The 24,763-nt window shown below is 39.7% G+C and overlaps 3 protein-coding genes and 1 long non-coding RNA gene across 4 annotated transcripts; all 4 read left to right on the forward strand.

Moving 5' to 3' along the window:
* Positions 1-5,271: 5,271 nt before the first annotated feature.
* On the forward strand, positions 5,272-9,000 carry LOC145234382 (uncharacterized). Its single transcript, XM_080099118.1, has 4 exons — positions 5,272-5,670; positions 5,765-6,531; positions 6,633-7,943; positions 8,349-9,000. Exons 1-4 carry the CDS (start codon positions 5,272-5,274, stop codon positions 8,998-9,000), a joined length of 3,129 nt encoding a protein of 1,042 aa, XP_079955244.1.
* A 520-nt stretch (positions 9,001-9,520) lies between these two features.
* Positions 9,521-11,818, forward strand: LOC145234324 (uncharacterized). Its single transcript, XM_080099064.1, has 2 exons — positions 9,521-11,598; positions 11,668-11,818. Exon 1 carries the CDS (start codon positions 9,550-9,552, stop codon positions 11,182-11,184), a length of 1,635 nt encoding a protein of 544 aa, XP_079955190.1. The 5' UTR covers positions 9,521-9,549; the 3' UTR covers positions 11,185-11,598; positions 11,668-11,818.
* A 2,032-nt stretch (positions 11,819-13,850) lies between these two features.
* Positions 13,851-17,442, forward strand: LOC145232827 (lambda-crystallin-like). Its single transcript, XM_080097504.1, has 8 exons — positions 13,851-14,094; positions 14,233-14,340; positions 15,253-15,379; positions 15,504-15,668; positions 15,909-16,103; positions 16,311-16,416; positions 16,566-16,672; positions 16,768-17,442. Exons 1-8 carry the CDS (start codon positions 14,057-14,059, stop codon positions 16,879-16,881), a joined length of 960 nt encoding a protein of 319 aa, XP_079953630.1. The 5' UTR covers positions 13,851-14,056; the 3' UTR covers positions 16,882-17,442.
* A 2,881-nt stretch (positions 17,443-20,323) lies between these two features.
* On the forward strand, positions 20,324-23,144 carry LOC145232828 (uncharacterized). Its single transcript, XR_013860929.1, has 2 exons — positions 20,324-22,124; positions 22,348-23,144. It is a non-coding gene; the product is annotated as an uncharacterized LOC145232828 (long non-coding RNA).
* Positions 23,145-24,763: the final 1,619 nt, after the last annotated feature.

A 24,763-nucleotide genomic window follows, 5' to 3' on the forward strand; every position in this document is an offset into this window, starting at 1 on the left:
TTCGAATTTAATTTTAAATGTAACAGGTGGACACACCTAACCTGTAACAGGTGGAAAACAAAATTCAACACAAAAAAAAAACAAAAAAAAATGTTTCAAATTTGTAAGTTATCAGGTATAGACACATGTAGCCTACTTTAGTAACTTTCGGAACAAGGTGGCAGCAATATCGTCCTTGTTTAATTGACCAACAGCAGTTAGCCAGGACCACATTATTCCCTCTTCCCTGACACGTTTCGTTTTACTGATATCCTGTTGGAACCTTTCAGCTTAATTCTCATCATTTATATCCCCTTCGTTTCAAGGGAAGTGTAGCTTTATACTCATTTTCGTACCGAATTTTTCAGACCGCTTAATAACTTAGTTATGTACTCTTTCTAATAATTTCAGTCCCAATTGTACTGTTTTTGTCCATTACTGCAATATTCCAGTCAACATTAGGTAAGTGGAGTCTATTGCTTGTCCTAAACCCCCAAAGCCACATCGAAGTGTGCAAGATATGCACATTTGATACAGATCTTTTTTTCTTTCTTTTTAGTTGTGTTGTATGGGTATTCACCAGTAATGTAGCATAAAACATCTTGGTAATTCAATGCAACACCTTATAGATGACCTCGTCACTATTAATTTTAGTTTTACCACCTTGCTTTACTAGTCTGAAAATCACTCCATAAAACACATATAGTTTAAAGTTACCGCTAGCCTGCACCAACCATTTTTAGACAGAGCATAGGCATAGAACGCATATTCATGCTATCAAACTGACTGCACTGTGGGAAATTGATGTGTATAATGTAATAAAACTTTAACAAACACATAAAAGCATGATTTTAAAGTCATTGAATCAATATGGTCATAAATTTTGATTTTGTAAATAACTTAAAAAGTTGATCTGAAGAAAACCGTAACGATTTTTGAAATCAGCACCCCAAAATTAGTCAATATCAGTTTTAACATTAAAGACACCAAAAATTGTGTTGGCCAGTGTAGTCGTTTGCGCTCAGAAGAAGTTCATGAAAAACATTCGGGTTTAAGTTGAGAGCTTAGAGAAGATCTCCACAGAATAACTTCGCTCTCAAGGTTATCTAAACAATACAAGCGCTCAATCTCACCTAACTTGGTTGGTTTGATTGGTGGAATGATCGATAGCAAATTAAAAAAATTAGGAATTGTCACTAAATCGTTCTTGAAGCGAATTACTCAGACCTTCTATGTAAGGAAATAAAAAATATATACACTGCACGATAAAAATACTGCGGTCCAGATTCTGCGTTGACGTTGTCGCGACAAACTTGTTTCTCAGCTATTCTGGGTGTTGTCAGCTGTTGTATATTTAATACTTCGCAAGCTTCTTTGTAAATATCCAACGCAGTGTCCGAGTTGATGCGGTTTTGCGATAGAACGTTCTGAAAAGAAGTGATCAAGTTTTTGCTCCGACAGCCTGAAGCTTCCGCGAAAACGGTTCAATGAATGCCGAAAATCGCCCAATCAAACACACGGCGTAAGTAACTCGAGGCTTTTCCAGAGCACATTTTAACAAAAATGCTTTTGCTCTTATCACCGGTGGAATCACACGGCTCCGAATGAATCGAGTATACGTTTAAAATTACACATGAAGATTCGGATGCTTTTGTATTTTTCGGACCATGACGATCCATCACCGCCCTGTCCGACCTGTTTCTGTAAATCCAATCGTGTTCTGCACGGTAAGGTGAGACAAAATACTTGTAGAAATGGATTCTGCCGAAACCGAGTTCATTTCAACAAAACCGACGATCAATCAATCAATTGTTGATTTGTTTCAGCGCAAAAGCATAATCATAGGTCAGGTGACATATAGGTAAACGTGTGAAATAAGGGTTGAAACAAAAAGGGTGCAGCTGGAACCACAATTGGCTATTTTTTAAAAGCTGACCCTATCTATTTGATGGTGAATTTTTAGTACAAATTGTAAACACAAGAAGAAAAAATATAAAGTAAGCACTGCGTGACAACCGTTTTAAATGCATCGAGTAAATAATAAACATGAACACATGTGAAAATATGACAATAACAGTAGTTTAGTTTGCATTTCTTCAGGCAGTAATCGCACACCTGTCTGGAGGGATAATTAGGAAGCGGTAATGGGGTCGCGTAAGTAATCAAGACCATAACACCCCGTGGAATGTAAATAATGCACCACGTGGTGTGGTGCATGCCAATTGAACAGCTAATCTTGGGAATTTATAGAATGACAGTCATGACGCTGTTATTCATGAAAGCTTTTAATCCAGTTTTTTTGTTAGTTAATTTATTGGGTAGTTTATTCCAAACTGTGGTGCACTTGTATCTGAGAGTATTTTGGGCTCGGCTTAAAGAAACTTGGGGAACGACAATTTTTTGTGTTGTGGCACCTCTTGTTGCATGTTTATGTATTAATGAAGTGAAAGTGAAAAAGTTGTCGAAAGCCGGAGGCAGTCTTTTGTGTACAAACTGAAACGCAAATTTTGCCAATTCCATGTTGTGCATGTCGTATAATTTGAGAATGTTAGTTTTTTTGTACAACTTGTTAGTTGAGGTTCGAAGAGGGCTGTTGGTCATGATTTTTAAAATTCTATTTTGCATAACTGACAGTTGGTGTATGTTTGTTTTGTTTGCAAAACCCCAAGAGAGTAATCCATAAAGGAGGTGTGGGTGCACCAAGGAAAAATAAAGACAGCGTAGCGTTGATGATTGCAGATAATGTCTTAGCTTGGAGAAAACTCCTGCAGCTGAAGCAATTTTATTTCGGATAAAGTAGATGTGTTCAGTCCAAGACATTTTCTCATCAAAAATCACACCCAGATATTTTAGTGACTTTACTTTTTCCAATTCCTTACCATTTACAGTGATTCGCAGATTGAAGGAAACGGATTGCGGAGAAAACATCATATATTTGGTTTTTGTGTGATTGAGGGACAGTTGATTGTCTCTCATCCACTTGTCAAACTTTGTCAGTTCTTCATTGACGGTCATCTGCGGTGTTGAAATGTTATGATTGGACATCCAGAGACAGGTGTCATCGGCAAACAAACGGTTTTCGAAGTTGGATGCAGTCGGAAGGTCATTAATGTAAATTAAAAAGAGCAGAGGGCCAAGGACTGAGCCTTGCGGTACGCCACATGTCAAGTAGCAAAATGGTGATCGGTGTCCTGAAAAGCAAGTGCTTTGTTGTCTTCTATTTAAATAACTTCTGAGAAACATGTTTATGTGTCCACGAAAGCCATAATGTTCAAGCTTTTGAAGTAATACTTCATGATTGACTGTATCAAATGCTTTAGCTAAGTCTAGAAATATAGCACAAGTGTGAAGTTTTTTGTCCTTTGCTGCAACTAAGTTGTCATGAATTTCAGCAATTGTTAAACTTGTGGAGTGTAAAGGCCTAAATCCATTTTGATATTTTGTTAATACATGATATTTTTCCAAAAAGGTTGCCATACGCTTGTATATAAGTTTTTCGAATATTTTAGAAAATATAGGAAGTAAGGAGATGGGACGATAATTTCCTAATTGTTTGGCACAACCTGCTTTGAAAAGTGGAATGACTTTGGCGATTTTTAAGGAATTTGGAAATGAACCAACCTGAACTGCATCATTAAAAAGTGTGCAAAGAATCTGTGAAAGAGCAGGAGCTGCAAGCTTGATTAGACGGATTGGAATTTCGTATGGACCTGTGGATTTTTTTTCGTCGAGGTTATGGATGATATTATACACTTCAGTTGTGCATACATCATGAAACTGAAATGAGTTCGACATGGGATTGTGAAGATATGACTTGGGTAGAACTGTTGCAGGTACAATGCCAACCCCTGTGGCCAAACAGTCGGACGAAACTCTCATACACTTCTGTAGCTTTCGTGTATCTCAAAACAATGCTTAGCTGTTTCTTTCCTGATATATCACAAGACTCATCGGCTGTTACAGAAAAAAAAACGATTGGTTGACATCAGTGACTATGTCTTGAACAATCATCTTTTGCTAAACCCAGAATTTCATTTTGTATCGTCGGGCTAGTGTATTTTTATTACCAGCCATGTGAGTTAAATGCCTTTTTAAAGTTTCGTCCCCGGCGTCGATGCGAAATTTAACAAGGTTCAAGGTTCAAGTTTCCGTTGTCTACCGAATGGCCTCGCAAAGATATGTTATTTGAAGCACAGAACATCACCGTTTTAACAATGGAAGCGATTATGTTTCGATTTTCCTTCATTTGTCTGGAATATACTGAATCCAGGCTCGCAGATACATTTTGGTTAGTTTCCATGCTTCTAAAGTTGCTTGTCGATGGTAACTAGCATCTCGATGAGCAACAGCTTTTTCGATGAATTTTTTGAAGTCAGTGCAAGGTTTGTTAACAAAAGCAGCATTAGTGAGATTGCCATGTTTTGAACGCGCTTGCATCAGAACACGTATCTTGCACAAACCGCCCCCATCAGAGTATTGAGTGTAGACCAGAGGTGTCCAACTCGAACACACCGCCGTGCCAATTTTGGTTTCAAAATATACTCGCGTGCCAAAGTTTCGTACTGTTTTCAAACCATGTCTTAAACGTCTTAACGGTGCGGGCTCAATCCGTATTGTTACGTCGTTTTCGCCAACTGTTGTAAACATAACTTTGCCCAGCAAAACGTATAACAATTGTCCTGTGACGCAACAGTTAGTGTTCCATTGCGTGACAATTAATGTTCCAATGCGTGACGTCAATTGCCTGTGTACTGTGTATGTTGCAATCATTTGTAACTTGCCTCGTGGTGTACGTTTGTGAACTGCTGACAGGCATAATTTGAATTGAAGCCATTAATCTAAACTCTGATACCTTTATTTTAGCAGCTAGAAAGTATAAATAAATTGCTGAGTTTGATAAAGCTGCATTTGTGAATCATTTTGCTGGTAAGTTTGGCTTTGTACTGTAATGTGAAGTTTTGTTCTAAACCTGTAAATGTTTGGTTGTTTGTGCAGGATTTGTTCGGCCTTTAAAGCATCATTTAATACCAAAACCCCTGTGGCCAAACAGTCGGTATGTTTACTTATTGCGTGTTATATTGTGATTCATGCTTTATATACTTTCGTTTTTCTTGTGCAGAAAACCCGGATTCGACAGAAATTATAAACGAATTGTCGTTCTTGGTGTCCGCGTTTTACTTAAGCCACCTTGTGTGACGCTTGCGTGAGGGGACACGCAAAAGAAAGCGTTACATAAAAGTTTTTCGACTGGCCGATTGTCAATTATTCAGTACCAACGCAATCACGACAAAGATGGCAGCAGACGACCCCGAATTCCAATTAGACGACGTGAACCAACGCTCGGAAGAATGGGTCGAAGCGAGTGTTCACTCCTTCCGTGGTGGCGAACCCTCTACTTCGAATCCGCTGGAGAATGTAGCGCAACGCTCACCATCAGTGGATGGTTCGGTGATAAGTAGCGTGCACACGTTATCTAGTTCGGCTATCTTAGAAATGAAGCGGAGATCGAAATTAAAACTGCAAAATTTACGTCTGCAAATACAGCAGAACTATGAGTTACAGTCTATCCAGAGGGAAAAGAAACGTGTTGAACGCGAGGAAGAACTTCGCCGACGTGAAGAGCGACAGAAGTTAGATGAGATAGAAAAGGCTATCCGATTCAAGCATGCACTTCGCATGGCAGAGCTGGAAGTGAACTCCTACGAGGAAGACCCCCGTTGAAGTACCCCTATCTGTTCCACTGGTAGGATTAGATACGGCAGTAACACAGCCCTTGGTTACAAAGTCCGACGAACCAAGTAAGTCTGTTCCGCCACCTATTAAACCCAGAAAGCTAGGTTTGAAGCCCGAAGCCACTCCGTTCGTGCCCACATGTTGTTGTAATTGTGCAAACACCAGTAGTGTTGTTGGCGAAGTCCGCGAATTGTCAATATCTGATCCGCCAGTATGCGCTTTGCCGGAGCCCCAACCGTCCACTAGTAATCAGCGACCTGTTAAGAAAGATGCTAGACTGCCACCCCCACAGATATCAAAGTTTGCCGGTGATCCTATGGAGTACCATGCCTTTATTCGTAGCTTTAAATGCCATATTGCTGACCATGTTTCTGACGACGACGTGCGCCTCAGTTACTTGCAGCAATTTTGTGTCGGTGATGCTAACGATTTGATTAAGCATTGTTCCATGCTCAGTGGAAAAGGAGGATACGCCGAGGCCCTAAAACTACTAAAGGAAAATTATGGCAAGGATCACATCGTTGCGCGCACCTGCTTAAACCAGCTACAGTACGGACCGAAACTTCGCTCGGAAGACGTCCACAGCATGCAGAAATTCGCGAGGTTGAAGACATGTCAAGTGGTACTATCCCAAATCGAAGGCAACGCAGGTTTGGACACATTTCAAAATTTGTTGGCGATTGTGCGTCGTTTGTCCAGTGACATGCAAGAGCAATGGGACAAAGAGGTCGCCCGTATAATTAAAACCTATGATCGAGAACCTAATTTCGACGACCTTACCGAATTTGTCGATAATCAAGCTGCCGTGGCAAGTTCGTCGTTTAGACGGGCCCATCACCCCGTACGGGAGACGCCTAGTGGTCAAAGAAAAAATAGGGCTGCGACGTACGTCGTGACGTCTGAGCTGCCGGGAACTGAAGGGGTCTCCATGATTTTTGCACAGGGCTCCATGATTTGACCACTTGCAACTCGTTTGAAAAGAAGCCTGTCTACCAACGATACGAATTTGCACGGAGGCAAAGACTGTGCTTTAAGTGTTTGCAGAAAGGACATAATGCAAGAGATTGCAAGGAGGAGGATCCGTGCAAGATCTCCGGTTGTGATTCCAACTCTCATCATACGCTGCTACATCGGGAGGTTTCTAGAGCAGAAGCCAACCGCAGTTCTGCTCCTGTAGAAAAGGTAACCAGTGAAGTTAATTCATTTCACTTGGCGTCAGATTCCAAGCCCTCTGCAATATGTGGCAATACCAGTATATGTGGTGATATGTACATGAATATCGTGCCAGTTCGGGCGCGAAATGGCAACATAGAATTTCTCACTTATGCATTTTTGGACTCTGGTGCTACTAAATCTATGTGTAGTCAACGGGCAGTGGATGCCCTACACTTGCAAGGGGAGTCTCGTACTGTATCGCTTCGAACTGTAGGCCACGAGCAAACTATGCCAACGAAAATAGTTTCCCTGTCTGTTGCTCCTGCCTTCGATGATGGACCTAGTGTTAACCTTAACAGTGTAATGGCCATCGATAAGCTCCCGGTAAAAATTAACAAGTTACCATCAAAGACTAAACTGAAAAGGATGTCATACTTACGCGGTTTAGAGTTTCCACAGATCGAAGGTGGAGAAGTGACACTTATGATTAGCGTCGATGCTCCTGAACTGATGGTTTTCCAGAAGACCCGCTGCGGCAGCGGCGAACAACCCATTGCAGTAAAAACGGCCCTTGGGTGGTCTTTGTTGGGGCCATCGTTTGCGCCCACCAGCGGAACACGCATTGATTTAAACTACGTAAGTAGTTTTGACGACAACATGAGCAAAGAGATCGACTGTCTGTGGAGAACCGATTTTTCTGATTTAACCGTTATTGATGACAAGAGAATTTCGCGTGAAGACCGATCGGTGCTCGAAATTATGAAACGGGGCGTGTTGCATGTAGACGGTCATTATCAGTTGCCCTTGCTGTGGAAAGGAAATCAAAGTCAACTTCCGCCAAACCGCGTGCTGGCAGAAAGAAGACTCCGTTCTCTTGAACGAAGACTAAAGAAGGACGAGAAACTTCGTGAGCGATACGTTGGCACTGTGGAAACCTATATCCAAAAGGGATACGCGAAAAGGATCTCATCGCACGATCGCGGCCAAAGTAAACGAGAGTGGTATCTTCCACATCACCCTGTTTTGCACCCGCGCAAGCCTGACAAGGTGCGCGTCGTGTTCGATTGTGCCGCAAAGTATGCAGGCGTTGCATTAAACGAGGCCCTAATGCAGTGGTTCCCAAACTATGCGCCGCGGCACACTGGTGTGCCACGAGATGTCATTAGGTGTGCCGCAAAAAATATTGAAATTAAAGTCAATCAAGTAGAGTAGTAGTACCAGGTGCTTAGACCACTAGGCCAACATGCTCCACGTCTCTGAGATGTTCAACTAGGCTATTTAACTATGAGAGTGACCTGTATAGCGGCTTTATGACCTCATAGCTAGTGCCTTTGTCAGCTAAAAAAATTATTCAAATGTTCGAAGTGCGCCAATTAATTTTTGTTTTTTCTAAAATGCGCCTTAAAAGAAAAAAGTTTGGGAACCACTGCCCTAATGAGTGGCCCAGATCTGATGAACAACTTAGTGGGCGTCCTTACAAGGTTCAGAAAGGAACCCGTGGCGGTTGTGTCAGACATTGAATCCATGTTTCATCAAATCCGGGTAAGGCCAGAAGACACTGCGAGCCTTCGTTTCTTGTGGTGGCCCAAGGGCGATCTGTCCAAGCCAACGGAAGACCACGAGATGACTGTACATCTTTTTGGCGCAACGTCCTCTCCGAGCTGCGCCGCTTTCAGCTTGCTCCAAACTGCGGAAGAGTTTGGCCACGAGTTCAGTGCTGCAGCTACTACAGCGGTAAAATCAAATTTCTACGTGGACGATTGCCTTGCAAGCGTGGCGACCGAGGACGAAGCAATTATGTTGGTGAAAGACTTAGGTAGGCTCCTGCAAAGAGGTGGGTTCCACCTAACCAAGTGGATGAGCAACAGTAATAGAGTTTTACAATCAATTCCTTCTGACGAACGGTCCAAGAATGCGAAGTATCATGATCTTAATTCGGACGTAGCTGGAAGAATTTTGGGCGTGTTTTGGAACGTCCCAAATGACGAATTTGGATTTGATGTGCAGATGCCGAATAAGTCGCTGACGCGCCGTGGAATTTTGTCTGCCGTCAGTGCGCTGTACGACCCCTTGGGTCTTGTTGCTCCTGTTACAGTAAGTGCCAAAATACTGTTGCAGGACCTTTGTCATTAAGGGTTAGGATGGGACGAAGACATTTCGAATGAAGATGCTGATCGTTGGAGAAGCTGGATGGAGGGACTTCCTATGTTAAGCCAAGTGCGGGTTCAACGCTGCATTAAACCTCCTTCCTTTGGAAAGATAGTTAAGATGGAAATGCACCATTTTGCTGACGCATCGTCTTTGGCCTACGGGGCAGTTTCTTATCTGCGCCTTGTTAACCACAATACGCAGGTGCACTGTTGTTTTTTGCATGGCAAGTCACGACTTGCACCGATACATACGGTATCCATACCACGCTTGGAGTTGACGGCAGCGGTGCTAGCGGTTAAAATGGATGGCTTTCTGCGACGAGAGTTGGACTGCCCCGACTGCGAATCGACGTTCTGGACAGATTCCATGTCGGTGTTGATGAGCATTAGGAATTCTACAAAACGTTTCGAAACCTTCGTAGCAAACCGACTGGCAAAGATTGACAGTGGAAGCAGAAGTGAGCAGTGGCGCCATGTTCCGTCCAAATTAAACCCTGCCGACGACGCCTCACGTGGCTTGTCTGTGAAGAAAATGGTAAATAACAACGTTTGGCTAACCGGCCCACGGTTTCTTTGGGATGACGAATCTAATTGGCCTAAAGAAGAAGTTTCAAATAGAGATGATTTTTTAATGGAAGCAAAGAAGGTCAGTGCAAATTTTACGTGTGGAACCGCTTGCGAGACGGATTCTATCTCAAAACTGATCAATCATTACTCCGATTGGAATCGCCTACGACGTGCAACCGCTTGGTTGTTACGGTATAAGCGCGTTTTATTGTCCAAACGGTGTACAGATGCAAATACGACCATTCCGAAAGGAACCCTCCAGGTTCAAGAGCTTCAAGAAGCTGAATTGGCAGTGTTTCCAACTGTGCAACGACATGTCTTTCCAGAGGTGTTGGAAAACCTACGAAAATGCAATGGTCAGTGGAAGAAAACGAAGCACTCTCGTACGTTTGACAAGCTTGTCCCCACCCTTAGCAACGGTCTCCTACGCGTTGGAGGAAGACTTGAATTGGCTTCTATTTCGGATGATGCGAAGCATCCTATTATACTTCCAGGCAGACATCACCTCACCGACTTACTGATTGTCGAGTTTCATAGGGACGTAGGTCACTCAGTAATGAGTCACACCTGGTCTGAAATCCGTCAAAAATTTTGGATTATAAAGGGCGAAGCTGCTGTACGTCGTGTGTTGGACAATTGTGTGTTTTGCAGGAAACGAAATGCGCCCGTTGGCGAGCAACTTATGGCCAGATTGCCGGTTGATCGTGTGAACTCCCATGGCCCTGCGTTCACGTACGTTGGCGTTGATTATTTTGGACCGCTAATGGTGTGCCAAGCAAGAAGCCAAGTGAAGATGTACGGCTGTCTATTTACCTGCATGACGGTCAGGGCAGTGCATCTGGAGGTAGCTGACAGTTTGTCAACGAGTGCTTTTATCAACTGCCTGCGAAGATTCATCGGACGACGCGGCAGACCAACCAGGATTTGCAGCGACAATGGAACAAACTTTGTCGGAGCCGTGCGTGAGCTGAAAGAGGCTATCGGAAGATGGAATCAACAGAGCATTGATGACTCCCAGAGACAACAGGACATCCAATGGTCGTTTAATCCACCTGCGGCAAGCCATATGGGTGGCGTCTGGGAAAGAATGATCAGGTCTGTAAGAAGAGTTCTTTCTGCGTTGCTGACGGCACAAAGCGTGACCCGCGACACCCTTGAAACGGTGTTTGTTGAAGCGGAGTTAATTCTCAACAGTAGACCCATTGTTCCAGTAGTGATGGACCCACAATCAGACGAGCCGCTGACTCCCAATCATTTAATTTTGTTGCGGTCGTTGCCCAACATGCCACCTGGCGTGTTCGTGAAGAAGGACTGTTACGTTCGCCATCATTGGAGGCAAGTGCAATACCTGGCTGCCCAATTTTGGCGTCGCTGGGTGCGTGAATACTTACCCACTGTCATTGAACGACAGAAGTGGTTTTCGAAGCAGAGGAACATCGAGCCAGGCGACCTAGTGTTGGTCGTAGACGAATCCATTCCGCGAGCGCGTAAGAGAATCGGCCGAGTGATGTCAACCTTTGCAGATGCGCATGGTGTCGTGCGCTCTGCACTGGTAAGAACCGGTGACTCCCGCGGTGATTGCGCGACTGGCAAATTGTAAACGGTTTGCGATGTTAATTTTCGTTTGTTGTGTTCGGTAAATCTTCAACGACGTTTGTGTTTAGAATGTATGTCCCCCTGGAGATACATTCGGGTGGGGGTATGTTACGTCGTTTTCGCCAACTGTTGTGAACATAACTTTGCCCAGCAAAACGTATAACAATTGTCCTGTGACGCAACAGTTAATGTTCCATTGCGTGACAATTAATGTTCCAATGCGTGACGTCAATTGCCTGTGTACTGTGTATGTTGCAATCATTTGTAACTTGCCTCGTGGTGTACGTTTGTGAACTGCTGACAGGCATAATTTGAATTGAAGCCATTAATCTAAACTCTGATACCTTTATTTTAGCAGCTAGAAAGTATAAATAAATTGCTGAGTTTGATAAAGCTGCATTTGTGAATCATTTTGCTGGTAAGTTTGGCTTTGTACTGTAATGTGAAGTTTTGTTCTAAACCTGTAAATGTTTGGTTGTTTGTGCAGGATTTGTTCGGCCTTTAAAGCATCATTTAATACCAAAACCCCTGTGGCCAAACAGTCGGTATGTTTACTTATTGCGTGTTATATTGTGATTCATGCTTTATATACTTTCGTTTTTCTTGTGCAGAAAACCCGGATTCGACCGAAATTAAAAACGAATTGTCGTTCTTGGTGTCCGCGTGTAAAACCATGTTACACGGTTAGAAAAAAATTATGTCGTCAAACGCGAGAAACTTGTTTATGTTACTCCAGAAACATTTTATTCTGTTTTTGCGACAAAAGATACAAACAGTTTGCAACGGAGCTTAAGTTTTGTCAAAAAAGAGCAGTTTAATTAGTGGGTTATGTAACTTTACTACTGATAATCTTTACTGAAGTTAGAATAAAGGGGTCGCGTCTAAAACTGCGGGCCAACTTGGCCCGCTAGGTCCAGCACTTGGCCCGCTTTATGCAAGTATAAAAACTGCGGGCCGGCTTGATAAAGCCCTGGGCGCGCCCGTCACATGTCATTAAATTTTGATTTCGACGCGACCTGAACGGCAAGCAATGGATAATTGGATATAGTGGGCCCGCAGTTTTTCCTTGCGATAGACGTGACAAGCACTGGATATAGTGGGCCTGCAGTTTTTACCTGCCTGAGGCGGGCCAAGCACTGGATATTTAGTGGGTCCGCAGTTTTTCTACTTGCGAGAAGCGGGTCCGCAGCTTTTTAATTGCATGAGGCGGGCCAAGTGGGCCCGCAGTTTTAGACGTGACCGAGAATAAAGGTCACGAAGAATCCATAGAAACAAGCTTATTGGGTGACAAATCCTACTGTTTACCATCTGAATTTGCAAAAGCTCCATTTTTAAATGCTTTGCGTGCCACTTTTGGCACGCGTGCCACGTGTTGGACACCCCTGGTGTAGACCAACCAATCCGAAAACATATCATCATCGAGACAAACTTTGAGAAACTTGCGGCGACCTTGCCTAATAGTATCAAGAAGCGGGACGTTTTTATACCATCAGATGTTAGAAGTCTATACCTCTCATCATCGGTCTTTACGTTACAGAAAGAAACTCCCGTCGATATTTTACTTCAACAAGACTATCACCACCATGCCAAAAACTATTTGAAACTAAGTACGAGTCACTACTGCACTCATTAATGGCAAAGCCAATGTGTAAATGACCATTGTTGTTCGATAATAACCATTGTTTGGCAATTTAGTATTCCCTCAGTCATGAACAAATAATCAAAAATTCGAAACAACACAATTATTTTTGAATTGTACAATTTCAAAAAAATGGGGGGGGGGCATGGCCCCTTTGGCCCCCCTCTGGCTACGCCACTGTTCGGATCTAGCCCGTGGACCGTGGGTTGCGACCCCTGGTATAAATTGAAAATTATGGATTAACATCAGCTTACGACATGTGCACTCAAGCGTGCAAACATTGCTGAGCAAACAACAAAAGAAAGAAAAACGGTTTGTAGAAGCCAGGGTTGCCAGGTTGGCCTATTTTCGGCCAGAATCGCCTATTCTGGCCTTGATTCAGAGCCCTTGGGCGAAAAAACTTTGGTTTGGCCGTCTGGCCGAAAGTTTGGGCGTTCTCACACTTTTATCATGCGAGCACACTTCTCAGCAGGATTTGACGCTTTTCGGTCCCGACCTTTTTGTTCTCTTCGCTATCGCGATAAGCGCCGTGTCTCGAACAAAATTGCAGCGCCACATGACGCTCTGAATCCCGTCGCTGCTGAATAACACCGACTTTATTCGGTTTATGTCTGGTATCATTGTCTGCACTGTAATACTTACTCCGACTTCATGGTTTCCATCCGGTTAGCGCCATTATCATTGTCTGGATAACTTATCCACAACTTCTAAGTTTGAGTAAGTCAACTCAGCGTTCCAAGCAACCGACTGCGATCCTCACGAGATGTACACAATTCTTAATATCCATCACAGAAGCTTGCGATCAAGATGTTTCAACAACAGTGGGGTTTTGCTGACTGATTTTTACAAAAATTTGCTGACTGATTTTGACAATTGATACTTGTAATATTTTTTTTTTCGTATAGTGTTGGTGTCGCGCATGTCATGTTTTCTGAATAAATGTTTGTTCGAGCCTCGTTTTACAAAAATGATAAGGCACATTGTCCACCACTTGAGGGCGCTAAACAAGCGGTTTAGCGTAAAATAAAAGTTTGGGCGAATTTTAAGCGGTCTGGCCTACGACCTGGTCGATTTGCAAAATTTTTACCTGGCAACCCTGGTAGAAGCCACGTTGTTTCTTTCTAGTACCGTAGTTTTGTGTTGTGAAATAAGCTTATTTGCAAATATCCAAAATTCCTCTTTCCAAATTAGGTAACTCAACATAAATCAGTATAAGCCATTGCTTTTCTGAAAAAACATGGAAAACTCTCAGAAAAAAGTTGGAATCATTGGAAGGTGAACTACTGATATCGACTGTCCTAGTAGCTGGATATTTTGTTTTTATTTGCCTTCAATTAAAATACTAATGTTTTGAGTATAACATTGGTTAAATTTATTTTTTATTTTTATAAATTTATAATATATTGTGTCCAGCGGATTAATCGGAAGAAGTTGGGCAATGCTGTTTGCTGGAGCAGGGTATACTGTAAAAATGTATGATGTTCTTGAGGAACAACTTCAGGATGCAATGATTTCAATCAGGTTTGTAAAAGCATTTATCCTTGGTAATAATGTTTGATAAAATTATAACACACCTATTATTATACGATGCATATTCGGATGCCGCAATGCCAAAAATAACTACTAGGGGGTTTTATGTGCTCAGATTTTATGTGCACAGATTGAAAGTTGTTGTTCAAATAGTTTACACATATTCTAAAATAACTATTGGAAAATAATTGACAATGTGTATACTTGTACTTTTGTAAAATTATAATTTTTCACGACTTTTGAAAGCGCTGATGCTTAGAGCTATTCAAGTTTGGGTGAGGATGATGGAAATAACACTAAATCTGGTCTCTTGTACCCTTGTTGCATGCACCAAATGCAAATAGAATGCTCTGAAAAATCAGTCATACAACGCATAAAATAACATCGAAAAACAATTTACTTGTAAGATAGAAAGATTGACTTGCACTTGTCTACAACTAAAAATGTCCTTTCTAAATGACTTTAACTTTCTTATAGGAAAGTTATACAGCATTCAGTGGCCGATGCTTAATGTCACAGATGTTTTTTTCATTAGAAACTGTGGTATTGACAACTCAAGGTATTTCACACTAAATTAACTCATATGCAGCTGGTATAACGCAAAATACACTTGATTGAACATAGAGATTTACTTAATGTAACCATTCCATATGAGATCAAACTCAAAAGAATAAGCAGGAAGCATGAAATTATACCACATGATGTCATAAATCAATATCAAGCGTATATTCAATGATCAATTTACAAAAGTACATAAATTTAATATAGGTGCTCATATTCTCACATTCCACAAACCAGCAGCATACTATGCAGTATCATGCTTTATTTAGTGCCACCTGTCAAAGGTAGCAAGTCACTACTGTACCTTTGCAAATTAACTTATGAGTTTGTTTTTGCTTCCAGAGGCCAAATCACAGATTTAGAATCACAAGGATTGCTTCGAGGCTCTTTATCTGCTGATGTCCAATGCAGTTTGATTACCACTTCTAACAACATTGCAGATGTAGTTAAAGATGCTGTTCATATACAGGTCAAATACACAACTGGTTTAAATCAACCTTTTACGCACAATAATATAATAATAAAATATTGCACGCTATTCTTGTTCTAATTTAACTATTTTTTTAAATTTAATAGGCTAATCTTGTTCACAGGAATGTGTACCTGAAAATATTGACCTCAAAAAGAAGGTTTTGAAAAGTGTTTCTGATGCCTGTACCAGCAATAGCACTGTTATTTGCAGTTCAACCTCTTGCATTTTGCCATCTAAAATTTTTAGCCATTTACCCAGGGTTGGTCAATGTATTGTGGCACACCCGGTACGTTTTTTGATTGTTTTTTGATTGAAAAGAAATTTAGTTCTTTGGTTAGGTTTTCATTTTAATGTGTTTAACTTCCTGTATTTTTTTGGTAAAATATTGGATAACGGAAAAACTTTGTCGCTTCTGTTTGTAGAATTTTTGGTCCATGCTGCAAACAGACAATATGTTAAAAATGAAAATATTGTGTGAGCTAATTTAATTTTTAAAGTTTTTAAGGCAAAAACATGTATTTTTTAGTGCAATCCTCCATATCATTGTCCTCTTACTGAAATTGTGCCACACCCACAAACTGAACAATCAGTAATCATCAAAACCAAGGCTATAATGGCAGAAATTGGGCAAACTCCAGTTATGCTGAACAGAGAAGTTGATGGCTTTGGATTAAATCGCATCCAGTATGCAATCCTTAATGAGTCATGGAGATTGGTTGAAGTAAGTAAAATCTTAAGTTTAACATTAAAAATTTAAACATTATGTCAAAGAGCTAGCAAATATAACTTTGGTACAATGCATTATGTGTTTGTATGACCTGCAATTGAGCACAAGTAGAACCCTTTAGAATATTAATGAATGTTAAAAATTGTTTTAATAATCACTAAATTTTGTTGTAAACATGTTTGCTAATTTCTACTTTCTTAGGATGGAATTATGTCACCTGAAGATGTGGATAAAATTTTCACAGATGGACTTGGAATGAGATATGCCTTTATTGGACCCTACCAGACTATTCATTTAAATGCTGAAGGTAAACCAGTGCATTTCAGTACTTTTTACACTGTGCTTCAAAATTCTGTTGTTGTACTTTATGAGTAAACAAATGTATCTTCAAAAAAACCTTACCTGCAACTGCAAGTATTCGGGTTGTGTATTCAGTTATAACTGTTTATTCTGTAGGGACAAAAAACTACATGGAAAGGTACAGTGAATCTATTATTCGAGTTTCAAAATCATTCGGTCCTGTTCCTACATTTGATGGAAAATCACTCAATTCTATTCATGAAGTAAGCTTCCGTAACAACTCTATGTTACAAAAAATATTTAAAAGTTAAAACTTTAACAAAAGCTGTGTTTGCAATGTTTTTTTGTGCCATTGCAGAGTATTTCTTCAGAGATTCCATCCACACCAGCTGATTTGGAGAAAAAACGAAAATGGAGAGATGAAAGACTGGTTGCTTTGTCTAAACTGAAACAGGAAATGGACAAACAATAAATTTGTCCTAAATTGCTATGAAGGTTAATTTGCAACATTCCATTTTTACAAATTCAAACATTCTTCATTTTTTGCTCATTTAAGCTGCTTGTGTGATTATGCAACACTTTTCAGGGTAGCTGTTTTTGGTTGCTATAATTTTGTTATGTTATTGAAGTTCAAATTATCTGTTTGAAGAAAAGGAGCTGTGTTGTAGGTTATTTTAATTTAGTGCGTGTTTTGTGTCACATCCAACCTGTTTAATTCTAACAAAAACGTATGTTCAAACTTACAAGTTTAACTCTTCAAATATTTGTTTCGGACTTTTTACAGAAAACTTTCTTATGATCATTTATAAGTGAACTTGACCCTTTGAAATGTAAAATTTCCATTTATTTAACTTTTAGTAGATTGTACAGTCGTGCCACTACCCATATGTTTTAATGGTTTGTTATAGCTTATTGCTTTAAATTTAGACAATTGCATTTCTGTAAATGATTTTTTTTAATGGTGCTGTGTGTCAATCAGCGTAAAAAATGTGCAATCTTGAAAAGGTTAGATAATTTTCAGCAGAAAAATGGATTGTGTGTGTAATTTTTCTGGGCACATGAATATCGCTGTCGATTGCGTGGACATAAATTAGGTTTAAACTAGAGATGCACCGAATATTCGGTTTGTCGAATTTATTCGGCCGAATCGCCCACTTTTGCAAAGATTCGGTTTCGGCCGAAAATGAACACACATTTAAAGCGTTAAAGGTGTATTTTCTGCTTAGTACCAATGAAAATCACGTCAATCATTATATATTTACGGGTCCCCTTCCCTGGGGACACAAATTGATTTTACTCGAATTTTTTTTCTTTTGTTTTCTTCTTTTTTTTTTCTTCCCAAAGTTTGTCCGACCCGTTTTTCCATCAAATGTTTGATGGATTTGGCTGAAATTTACACAGATGGTAGATATAGTTATGTAGATGTGCATCCCACTTTGTTTTTGTTGATAACCCCAGTATTTACCCCGCTAGCCCCCTAAAATGGGTGTTTTTACCCAAAGTTTGTCCGACTCGTTTTTCCATCAAATGTTTGATGGATTTGGCTGAAATTTACACAGATGGTAGATATATTCATGTAGATGTGCATCCCACTTTGTTTTTGTTGATAACCCCAGTATTTACCCCGCTAGCCCCCTCAAATGGGTGAGGTTTTAAACAGTGTCAGAATTGGCTGAAATTTGGATTTCTTGTATAGTATGCCATTTATAGGTGTCGATTGTTGTGTTCAACCCTGTAGTCCTAACATTTACCCCACAAGCCCCTAAAGTGTAAAACGTATTTGTATGTTACTGGGCACCACAAACGAAAGATTTCTTTGGAACAATACTGTTACAAGGGCAACCAGTTGTACGTTGCTTGGTGGTCGTTTTTGCGCCATGGCAGTTAGGGGCTTGTTAACAGCCTTATGACGTCAGAAACATTAACGGTTGTTGCTCAAACCACCTCTAGTGGTCGACATTTTAAACATTGGCGGATTGGACTGAAATTTTGCAGTACTATTAATTGAGTCATTGTGGTTTTTATATATTTTTTAGTTTGTGTGTCGAACCCAATTAGTTGCCCTACTAGCCCCCTAAAATGGGTCAGTTTTTTAAAACGTTAAATAGGACATACTTCAAACAATATCTGGGGTAAATCTAATTTTATAGTTTGTATTCTACATAGTATTATTATTTAAACCCAGTGCCGATCACTGTGTTTTACCTTACAACACCCGACTTTCTCATGGTTATCTCTTGAATTGCATTATTTTCAACTTTGCATGTGTGGGGACCCATGAGTTTTTGCCTGCAGAAACGACTAAAGTAATAAAAGAAGATGGCTAATATGGGACCCAATACAAAACAAGCATAGGAAATATATTATTTTTAAAATAGGTTATAGCGTATATGCAAGGGCAATATGTGCTAAGCCACCCTTCTAGTTTAACACATTATCGCTTTTCCCGCTGCAGACAAAAAATCAGTATTTCGTTGTTGGGTTGGCAATTTTGCTTGAGGCAATGTTAAACCATAGAGCACTAATACTAGAGAGGTAACTGATTGTTCACTCAAGCGTGAAATCAATCATAGCTTGTCTTGTTTAGCAGATATATCCATTTTTTGAAGCAATAGGATATTTAACAACTATATTCTGTGAGACACAGTTTTAGTTTTGCAAAAAAAATAGACAAACAAGGAATTGCGGCACTTTTTTCTGATCAACCTCTGCAGATTGGTCACGCTTGGATGCTCCATTGCCACGTGACCATTTTCATCAGTTTTTGCTCGACCTAGTTATGGGTCCCCTTCCCTGAAGGGGACACATATTGTTTTTGTCTATATTTTTTTTCTTTCTAACGCGGATTTGTTCCCACGTTTTGGTCAAGAAAGAATGGTTCAAACTTTTTCAAATTTACACACATTATAGATATTGGTCTAAAGATGGTCCATGTGAATTTTGACCCCGTTTGATCTATCGGTTCACCCACAGCCCCCCAAAACGTGAAATTTTTAAAACGGCTATACTTGCTAAAGTACTTCATTTAGGATTGATATGCTTTGTTGTTTGGTGCAATATAAGGTATTTCAGAGAATTTTGTACCTTAAAAAAATATTTACCCATTTTCACCCCTTCAACCCCAAAATATTCGTTTCTGTCTAACGCTGGTTTGTTAAATGCGTTTGGTTGAGAAAGAGTGCTTCAAATTTATTCAAATTTGCACAGATGTTAGTTATTGTTCCGAATTTGATCCTCCTGAAGTTTGACCTCAAACGACCCAGCGGTTTACCCACAGGCCCCCAAAACGAAAAAAATTAAAAACGGCTGTACTGACCCAAGTACATAATCTGAGGGTTTCATGCTTTGTTGGTTGGTGCAATGTAGGCTAATCTAAAGAATTTTGTAACTTTTTATTGGATTCACCCATGTTTACCCCTTAAACCCCCAAATAATATGTTTTAGGCCAGAAATACAAGCCCTAATGTGCTGAAATGTTAAACAATTGTTTGCAGTAGGTTATTCGTTTAGTATTTAAAAATTTGCCTTAATCGGCCAAATAGTTACTTTTACCGTCCATAATATGTGTACACTGTCAGTCAGATAGAAGTCTCAACTCTCAAAGTAGTAATTCACTTGTTTACGATTAAGGCGGGTGAATGCAATGGGAGTGCTCAACTTGACGTCCAGACGGACGTTTTACGAGACAGTCGTGTTGGTTTTTGAGTTTGAGTTGAGTTTATTTCGCTTGGTGAAAGACAACATAGCAACACAATTGCACTAAAACAATCACCAAGCCGGAAATAGCTGCGCAACGTTAAGACGTTATGAAGCGCAAAAAAGTGTCGGGCACAATTGGTGGATAGTAGTTGAACGCGCTGCAGCTACACCGTATTATAAGGCGTTATGTGTCGGGTGCTCACAAGAAAGTGAGTATAACACGACTGGGGGGGAACGATGGTGGGACCAGTCGCGGGGGCCCTAGAATCTAACCACCCGTGTTAGGGAAAGAGGGTGGGGTTCGACAGGAAAAGAAACCCTGCCGGATAGTTTCAAGCGCCGGAAGGAAGAACACACAACAAATCCCTAGTCGCCATTAATAGTTAACTTTGGACTCACTTGCAGTTAAAATTATTGACGAGTATTTTGGCAGTTGATTTAGTCGTTTAAATTAAATAAGGATATTAGTTTAGACACGTCCAAAGATTAAAGTAAAAAAAAAAAAAATAATAATAATAGTAATAATAAAGCATAAACAATTAACACAAAAGAAAAAAAAACACAAAAAAAGAACAAACAGCAATGAAATATTGCAATGAATAATTCAAATTTGAATAGCTCGTTGTCAGCTCAGCCGTTTTCTATGATGACAGAAGGATGGTTAATCTATGATAGTCCTGCAACAACAAACGAACAGCAGCAGTTAACTGGTTCCAGGACAAAAGCAATGCAATAATTAGCAACACATGTACAAGACTACACCACTCCAAGTAGAAAATGGTTTTGTGAAAACAACTTGTGTTCAGTAAAAAAATAACATTCAGAAGTTTGTGCAAGTATAAATAAGAACACTGCAAGCGTGTGGGTGAGAGTAGTTTAACTTAATCAGAACTGTACAAATGGTGGCAATCGTAAAAAAGACTTATGTTGCAGCGTAGGGCCATACCCGAGCCAGCAAGTGGTGCAAAAGTAAAACAATATAACGTGCAATTAATGTGGCAACAGGTAAATATAAACGCTTTTTTTAAGAAAATATAAACTAGTTGTGTGTTGAAGATAATACTATTTGTGTATGTGCACATGCAAAACAAAATACAAGTAAAAAAATTTTTTTTTTTTTTAGCTAATCGGTGCTCAAAACTCGTGCAAACAAAACGCAGTGACGTTTGTGATGAGCTGTCTTGTAGAGTTTGCATTCCTAAGTTGGTCGGGAATGTCATTCCAAGCTTTTGGACCAATATATTGCATTGATTGCTGATTGACACTAGTGCCGTAATAAGGTTTAAGGTAGTTTGAGTTGGCACGTGTGGTGATGTTTTTATGACTTACTTTAAAGAAATCAGCAAATATGGCTGGAAGCATGTTGTTATTATGCTTATACATAAACGTTAATATTTCAAGCATATATAGCTGCTTTATTGTTAACAAGCCATTATTTCGCATCACATGTTCGATGTTTTTAGAGCCCCTTACACCAAAAATGATTTTAATAAATTTACTACAGATACCCTGTAATTTTGAAATAAGAACTGATTGACCACCCGATCCGTCTGGAAGTCCCCGATTAAAATCGACTGTGTTACGCAGAATAATGCGTTTCTTATCGGGCGGGATTAGAATCTTTAGAACCTGTGTTATAACACAGCCCGATTGCGGACGGTTTTATCGGTAATGGCAGTGGAGCATTAAATTTGTTTTTTATTGGCAAATATTATTTTTGCTGTGATAATAATCGCAGGTGAATTGGGTTTTATATCAAAATGGCAGTTAATTGTAAAACAGCAAGACAAAAACAAATGCATTCTAAGCTGTAAAATGAATATGTTAAACACTAAAATGAGCCAAGAATCGAAATTGAAGTACCTGATTGGCATCAAGGTTCTGGCAATGAAGCAATGCAAAGAGACCTTTCAGTGAGAAGAATTTCAAGTTCTTACCTTTATATGAAGCAAAGTGAGGACCAGCACACTGTCATATGAGGGCTTGTAGATTGGATTTGAATTGAAATGATTCACAGTAAGTGGCTGCCTTGTTACTGCCTTTCTGAACTCAACTCTTTCTGTATTTCTGGCTGATGTTATTTTGAATTTTAGCACAGTTAAAAACCCCAATATTGAATATTAACTCTGTTTTATAACACTTAGACTGCTTATTGGTGACTAAACTCAAGCCTCTTTTGTTTAACCCATAATTGTCAAGTCAAATGAGCATACACTTTATCTTTATTTTTTTATTGCAGTTCACCATCTGGAAAAATGCTTAAAGCTTGAAAAAATCAACAGAAACATTCCATATCAAAAAAATTGAAGAAACTCTTTCATTGCGGAATTTTGTCGACAAAAACAGCTCTCTCTTAAAGTGTCAGCAAAATCATTGATGTATACAACCTGTTACTTGCCTCACAGGAGAAAATTGTATGTCGAGATATGCACCACATACTTTAGTTTTACATGAATCAAATCCGAATATGTGTTATTTCTTTTCCACTGTTCTACCTGCCTGCAAGTTTATTTATTAGTTCTTATACCCAAATTAAGAATTTGTATTCAAACATTTGTAGGCGTTGATATTATTTTACCTCCATGGTGATTATGGTCTCATGTAAATTCTGAGAATGTTTTGCACTCTGATGTAGAATCGGACAGTGAAGTGATTCATCAGACATAAATCGAGAACCTCTAGTTTTGACCAGTAGTTGTAACAATTGGGTGGTTCAACCTCATTTTTCACATGATATCCGGTTTAATTTTCTTGATAATTCAGCAAATCATCACATTTTCAGCTGTACAATATTGTTTCACCTTTTTGTTTTATTTTAGTCTGTTTACTTAAAGATCCTTGTTTAGTATGTACTATGTACTTGTAAATGCAGGTTTTAACTGACCAATCAACCAATTGCTGTGAATGTAATTATTTATTCTCTTCCCATTTATTTCTGCTTTCATATAACTATGGGACTCAACTTGAAAATGTTGAAGTGTGGAAATTGGGTTCATAAGGTGCTTTTTCCATCAATAAAGTGTTGTCCTCACTGTGCATTTGGTGTTTCATCATTTTCATTAGTACAGGCTTTAACGTGTTTGAGACCACTAACGGCTTGAGGTATATGGAAACGGTTTTTACACGCCAACTCTAAACAACATTCAGTAAACGCTTGCAAAATATCGTTTAAATCTGATCATAACCTCGTAAATGAGAGACGTGCATCATAAGCGAACGCAGGGCATGACCGCTTTAAAAATGATTTTTGAGCTGTCGAATTATGTAGCCTATAAAAGCTCCAGATTTTAAACGGTTTAAGATAAACACAAACGGTTTTCACAGGTCAACTCTAAAATACATCCAGTAAAGGCATACAAAATGTCGTTTAAATCTGATCATAACCTCGTAAATGAGAGGCGTGCATCATAAGCGAATGCAGGGCGTGACCGCTTTAAATATGATTTTTGCGCAGTCAACCAATGGTATACAAGCTCCAGATGTTAAACGGTTAAAGATAAACACAAACGGTTTTCACAGGTCAACTCTAAAATACATCCAGTAAAGGCATACAAAATATCGTTTAAATCTGATCATAACGTCGAAAATGAGTGGCGTGCATCATAAGCGAATGCAGGGCATAACCGCTTTAATAATGATTTTTGCGCTGTCGAATTATGTAGCCTATAAAAGCTCCAGATTATAAACGGTTAAAGATCAACACAAACGGTTTTCACAGGTCAACTCTAAAATACATCCAGTAAAGGCATACAAAATGTCGTTTGAATCTGATCATAACCTCGTAAATGAGAGGCGTGCATCATAAGCGAACGCAGGGCATGATCGCTTCAAAAATGATTTTTGGGCAGTCGACCAATGTAGCCTATACAAGCTCCAGATTTTAAACGGTTTAAGATAAACACAAACGGTTTTCACAGGTCAACTCCAAAATACAGATGTATTTTAGAGTTGACCTGTGAAAACCGTTTGTGTTTATCTTTAACCGTTTAAAATCTGGAGCTTCTATAGGCTACATAATTCGACAGCGCAAAATCATATTTAAAGCGGTCACGCCCTGCATTCGCTTATGATGCACGCCTCTCATTTACGAGGTTATGATCAGATTTAAACGATATTTTGTATGCCTTTACTGGATGTATTTTAGAGTTGACCTGTGAAAACCGTTTGTGTTTATCTTTAACCGTTTAACATCTGGAGCTTGTATACCATTGGTTGACTGCGCAAAAATCATATTTAAAGCGGTCACGCCCTGCATTCGCTTATGATGCACGCCTCTCATTTACGAGGTTATGACCAGATTCAAACGACATTTTGTATGCCTTTACTGGATGTATTTTAGAGTTGACCTGTAAAAACCGTTTGCGTTTACCTTAAACCGTTTGTCATCTGGAGCTTTTATAGGCTACATAATTCGACATCGCAAAAATCATTTTTAAAGCGGTTATGCCATGTATTCGCTTATGACATACGCCTTTCATTTTCGACGTTATGATAAGATTTTAACGATATTTTGCAAGCGTTTACTGAATGTTGTTTAGAGTTGGCGTGTAAAAACCGTTTCCATATACCTCAAGCCGTTAGTGGTCTCAAACACGTTAAAGCCTGTACTAATGAAAACGATGAAACACCAAATGCACAGTGAGGACAACACTTTA

Source organism: Phallusia mammillata, chromosome 6 (genome assembly GCF_965637545.1).
Source record: "Phallusia mammillata chromosome 6, kaPhaMamm4.hap1.1, whole genome shotgun sequence".
Classification (NCBI taxonomy): domain Eukaryota; kingdom Metazoa; phylum Chordata; class Ascidiacea; order Phlebobranchia; family Ascidiidae; genus Phallusia; species Phallusia mammillata.